The 6,000-nt window shown below is 36.0% G+C and overlaps 1 protein-coding gene across 1 annotated transcript; it reads right to left on the reverse strand.

Annotated features, from left to right (window-relative positions):
* Window positions 1–1,086: 1,086 nt before the first annotated feature.
* Window positions 1,087–4,850, reverse strand: LOC114743091 (protein ROOT INITIATION DEFECTIVE 3-like). The gene is made up of 8 exons (XM_028931285.1): window positions 4,647–4,850; window positions 4,396–4,509; window positions 4,130–4,263; window positions 3,898–4,045; window positions 2,912–3,111; window positions 1,816–1,943; window positions 1,380–1,624; window positions 1,087–1,242 (listed from the first exon to the last, which is right to left on the reverse strand). Exons 1-8 carry the CDS (start codon window positions 4,848–4,850, stop codon window positions 1,087–1,089), a joined length of 1,329 nt encoding a protein of 442 aa, XP_028787118.1.
* Between the last annotated feature and the right edge of the window lie 1,150 nt (window positions 4,851–6,000).

A 6,000-nucleotide genomic window follows, 5' to 3' on the forward strand; every position in this document is an offset into this window, starting at 1 on the left:
GCAAATTTTTTTTTTTTTTCACGTTTTCAATAACACTGTTCTTTTCAATGCATTATTTGGAATTTATTTGTTATTTTTTATAATTATATACTATCTCTGGTCCTAAATACAAGGGAGTCAAATGTCCTTTGAAAATGTCATCCTTCCCTGATATTATTTTATCTTCCAGGCAAGATATTTTTATCCTCAAATTATTTTGAGTTTAAGTTTAATTTCTATTGGGCAGAGAGTATTAAGATTAAAAGTTTAAAACTCTCACAACTACATTTTTCAGAATTTAAACTTGTGTTTTTTTTCTTGCGGAAAACCGCTTACTATCTCAACTAATAGCTCATTGATTATTTTCTTCTGCTTTTATTTGTTTAATTAATTATTTTTTACTCAAATACAGGGAAAAAAATCTTATATACCGAGCTCCTAGTGGACACTTCTTCGGAAATGAGAAGTTTCCGATTTGGATTAGCTCAGGAAATAAAACCCCAAAATTATAAGACGGAAATATTCATTTCGTTAAGTTTTAATTGTTTCTTAAGAAATAAACTCCATCATTGATGTAATGAGACGGACAATAGCGATTCAATCATTTCGAATAAATTAATTTTGCAGGATCGAACAAACTAATTCCATGAATTAATCGTCAATTTCGCAATAAAAAAAATAAATTCAGTTTTGCAACTACGGCGACCAACACAAATAATTACCATTTAGATCAGTACCGTTACGAAAATAGACAGAAAAATATGCGCTAGAGAGAACTCACTTAATGTAGTTCAAAAATTTGTCATCCCATTTCCTTTGTTTTCCCTTCCAATTTGCCAGAAGCTCAGTCAAGTATTGAAGTATTTCCTATAAACAACGAACATTTCACCGTTTACATGTAGCATTCAATTGCCCATCCAAAAAACATGTATAAAAGAGCTCTGTGTTGCGTAGCAGCATATCAGAACTTAGAAGTACCGAGAGGAAGCAAAATTGCCAATAATAACTCGCCAGATAAATCAACTAAGCCTTAGAATTTCTACATTCGAAGGGTAAATTTGAGCAGAGCAAGCAAGAAAATAAAGCGACCTAGTTGCCAGTTTGATCTTAAGTTTTTGTTTGACCACTTTTCAAGAAGTCATCCTCATAGAATTCTTGCAAATCTTCACACATTTTCTTAAATCGGTCAACCATCTGGGCAGATCTCTTGCAATCTGCTTTTAGCCTCTCCATCGCCATTTCAGAGGCAGAGGAGCCCTGGTTCTGGTTTAAAAGGTTAAAAACAGAGGTTTTATCGAGGTTAGAAGATTGAATAACGGCATTTTACCAAAAAAAATCAATGCAAAATGAGACTAATGATGAGAATATATCTATCGGTTAATCGTCCATGCGCAACAAACCTGAAATTCCTTGGTTTGATTAAGTATCGCCCGACAAGACATGTATGAAACATCCAAACCGATCCTGTCATCGTGAAGGCTAACAACCATCTCAACATCTGAAGCTTCATTTGTTGTTGAATTTGAGTATTTTTCCAATGGAGGGGGTAATAAAGATCCCTGCTTTCTTGAGCACGATTGTGAAGTTGAAGTACGCTTGCTTGAGTCAAGCTGTTTTCTAACAACGAGAATATTATTTACAGGCCCTGCCATATTGACATGCACTCTTGCATCAGATGTATCAAGACTTATATTTATCATTAAGTTCTAGTACAGAAAGTGCAGGATGAACATCGAAAAAGTCATAAGCTTATTCTGTATATAACAGTTCATAATAGAAGAGAAAATATCATAACTAAAATGTATTGAACATAAATCTAAAAGAGTCAGATAGAACCTTTTGCGTGCTTGAACATGCGGACAAAATTACGAGTTTTTGCATTCCAAATCCGAATCATTCCATCTTCTGATCCAGAGATTAACAAATTCTCACTTGCACTATATGTTAAGCAAGTAACTGCTTTGCTGTTGAGGGAAGGGGAAAAAGCAGGTTAACTTCTGGTCCAACCAAGCACATTTTTTATTCAAAATCAACGACTATCTAACTTGAGTTTAATGGGTTAAGTGAAGATCCAGGATTGATTTTATTACTATCTGTCATACACCATCATGCGTAAGCCTTTGGACTCAAGGACAAAGCCAAGACATCATAATTTGCACAGAAAATTCAAATCAGCTATCTCAACAGGAATTTTAATTCAATGATAACAGGAACAGCAAGGATCATACTTCTAATTGCATATATTACAAGGCTATGATACCATGAGCTAAGGGGCAAGACCATTTTGTTATTAATTCCAAAGGTTCACAAATAAAATCCATGATCAGCAATTCAAGATAAATAAAATCTAGTGTCAATAATGGCTTTCATTTTCATACGGAAAACATAAGTCAATGGGGGATCATCATTAGAATCAACAGTACAGATTAATTCAATAGTGGCTTTCAGCCTTCCAGAGCATACAAGGCTCGAAAATACTCATCATGATTATTGGGTTTTCTTTTCCTAAATTTCTAATATAAATCAGCAGGCCACTCATGCTGAAATAACATGTTATACATTGTCCACTGGTGAAATGTAAACCTACAATCCCCTGTCAGAAGCCAATATGCAATGTTTTCAATGGAAAAGAGTACGTCACTGATGCTGGCCAACTAAATTTTCAAATATTGGCTTAAAGAAGGTGCTCCTGGCAATTTGAGGACCAATCTAAGGAAAAATCTAAATTCCAGCCCAATCACCAAGCACCAAACAACTTAGCAAATGCGTCGTCGTGATTTACATGAGGAAAAATATCATGGCAAAGAGAAAACAAACTACCAAAACTTTGGCGAACATGAAGAGTTGAGAGCACGAAGGAGAAAATACGAGCAAACCACTAATAGGGAGGTCGATGTTTCAAGATATGTATACTTAGAAGAGAAGAACTAACCTGTGATTAGAGAATGAACCGATGATATGCATCTCATGATTATGACTACGGATCTTTTCAGCGTTAAGTGCGGCAATAAATATTTTTCCATGTCTACTGCCAGCATAAAAGACATGTTCAGCAGGATCCAGTGCAATCGCATCAATTATTGACGGGAATACTATATTTCTTAGCAGTGTTCCTCTAGATAAGCTCCAAACCTTGGGACCACAAAAAGAATATCATGACTCGGATCAAAATCAACAGCAGTGCTATATCAGAAAACAATATTTAAGAGAAAAATAGAGATGCCAAGATGTCACAGCCAATTCATATGAGAACACAGCAAATAACGAAGAAACCAAATGTGTGCGCGAGCGCTTTTTAAGAAATAACCACAGAATTTACAATAAAATGGTCCCAATATCAACTTTGTTAAATTTAGAGAACAATGGACACAAATCTAACAGAGCAAATTAGAGTTCATTCTAAGTGTAGTCTACACCAGGTAGCCCTTGGAACAATATTAAGCACTGACCCCTCACTTCTGACGAAAAAACAAAAACAGAAAAATCTAGAACAGACCTATATTTTATTCGTAAAAGATAACTCTTAAATTTAGTTGTGCAGTTCTGCTTCTTCACATTACTACTTTCAAGAAAATATCATATTTATGGCAGACATTTCCTTAGAATAGATGCCTTTCACTTTATATGAGTTATAACACTGACCCTCATAGCCTTTGATTTGACAGACTGTAGAGGATTGTTTTGCGAGCTTTCAGGACAAATCCCCCCTATATTATGAAGCATTTCTTGCTTTGGCACGTGAACATTATGAATTATAATTCCTAAGCATGCTAAACCCTCAAGAAATATTTCAAAAGAGGAGGATCTCAGTCATTCGAGCTGCAAAGTAAAAATATCTTTTCTAGTTTGATACATCCTATTACTTAGCTAACACGATACTATAAAAAAAGACACCAAAAAAGCAAAAGCAAACCAAACCTTACAGGTCCTATCCTCTGCAGCAGAAATTATAATTGCATTACATCCTCCATAGCCAATTACAATGTCAGTTACTGATAAGGTGTGCTCTGAAAAACTATGCTCATAAAGATGACCTGCTTCCTGCCTTTTCAAATCATCAAATATCCTGAAACACGTGGTATATATGACAAATTACTCCTAGAAAATGCAAAAATGGAGAAGAGGAAGAGGAAAGATGAGAATTATATACACGAACAAGGACCAAACTCGTATGCATCCATCTTCTGAACCAGATATCAGTAGTGAGTCATCCTCAGAAAATACTAGGCAAGTTACAGCCCTATAATGAGCATGCCACTTCTTAAGCAATCTGCCAGTTTCAACCTGGAAAACAAAACATGATGTCAATAAAGTTAAAAGGCAACAGCAACTAAGTTTTCATTTTTAATTCATATCTTCCCAACCTAATGCCAGGAGACGTTTACCATATAATGTCTCATCAAAGAGTTACCATACCTCCCAAAAGTATATGTCACCCGATAAACCTCCACCGGCTACATAAGTGCCTGGGTGATTAGCAGCAAGAGGCCTGATCGGCTCAGCTGGAAAGCTCTTGGCTTCTACTTGAGGCTGAGCCATAAGCAATAACATGTCAATCATTATTATTCATCCAAATAAACACATCGGTAAAAATCAGATTATTATTAAAAAAAAAGGCAAAGTTGCAAACAACTTGAAATGCATGAAATGCAATGAAGAAGACAGACCTTGGACCAGGACCAGTAGAGAACCAGACCAGCATTGGCTGAGGAATCTCGGATCTGGGAAGATGCAAGGAAGCGACTGCCCACACTGACGAGGCCATGAGGGGTGGAAGCACAAGTTTTATAGCGCAGTTGCTCTGCCCCCCACCGAAGGTCCCAGCAGTCAACATCAGCATCAACAAAGGATGCTGCCAAAGCAACCTCCATCCTAGAAGTGTTGAAATTGATGTCGAGCAGATTTTCCTCGAGAAAGAAAAGTCCAAATATTAATATCTTTTGTTTGAACGCTGTCAATTTCAAAAAAATAAGTGGACGCTTATTGCCAGACTAGAATATCTATGTATTGATTAATTTTATCATGTACCATACATAGCGATATTTACTTGATAAAAATCTTCAAGCAAGGAATAAATATTCTTCACCGTGATTTTTTAGTATAGTTACTTTAGGAAGTTGTCGTAGCCAAAAGGAAAATGAGCTAGCTTGTCAATGTATGCTTTAACGGGAAGCAAGCAAGCATTTAAGCTTGAAATTATCATGCATGCTCCGATTCAAGAGGCCATAAATAAATGACAAGGGGAAATGCATAAGAATCGCATGGTGTTCCAGAATGAAGAAATACAGAGTATACAAATCATGTTGCTGTTTCAGGGGGAAACTACACGTGGTGGATAGCCAGTAATAAGACAAAGTGAAAGTGAGCGAACGGGAGAACTAACTGATGAAGAAAAACACATTCAAAAAAATAAATAAAATAAAATAAGAAGCAAGTTATCTTCAAGTTGCCGACGAGGGTGCGAGGTGAACTTACTTAACTTGAGGCTATGACGGAACGATGAGTTGTGCGGCGGAAGCGCTGAGCTGCGATGCGTGTTGTGCAGAATGAAGCCAGGACTACGAGGCGCCGCCGTGCGCCACCGGTCGGAGTCGACTCTCTTGCAAGCATACTATGAAAACCCGTATATTATACGATTAGCGTTTTCATTGTGAGGTATGAAAACCCGATTCAACCTGCCGATAAAAATTATTTTGAATATAATTTTTTTTTTAAAAAAAGGAGTATTGTCTTTGTCCATTCTATTGCAGCCAATCGTGATATGGGTTCGCTCTAATTACATGTATTATATAATGTACTTGCCATGCATATTCAATTAATTTATTTACATTTAAACAATATTTTGCACGAGGATGAATTAATTTTTTTTTAATGAAATGGATAATTCTCATTGCAAAATAAACTATACAAAGTCAGGCGATATACAAGCAACAGGATTTACATGATTAAATTGATAGTGGAAAAACTTTTCAAGGAATGCCTAACTATAGCACAAATATTTATCAAAATATTTTCAGCGGT

This window comes from Neltuma alba, unplaced genomic scaffold, assembly GCF_004799145.2.
Source record: "Neltuma alba isolate B1F8T4 unplaced genomic scaffold, ASM479914v2 tig00003940_pilon, whole genome shotgun sequence".
Lineage (NCBI taxonomy): Eukaryota > Viridiplantae > Streptophyta > Magnoliopsida > Fabales > Fabaceae > Neltuma > Neltuma alba.

What these genes read in the sequence shown, in the direction of transcription:
- LOC114743091 (XM_028931285.1), bottom strand. Translation starts at nt 4,850, where the DNA reads ATGGAGGTTGCTTTGGCAGCATCCTTTGTTGATGCTGATGTTGACTGC. An exon ending in GTGACATATACTTTTGGGAG is followed by an intron (nt 4,264 to 4,395) that starts GTATGGTAACTC and finishes TTTGTTTTCCAG; the next exon opens with GTTGAAACTGGCAGATTGCT. An exon ending in CGAGTTTGGTCCTTGTTCGT is followed by an intron (nt 4,046 to 4,129) that starts GTATATAATTCT and finishes CACGTGTTTCAG; the next exon opens with GATATTTGATGATTTGAAAA.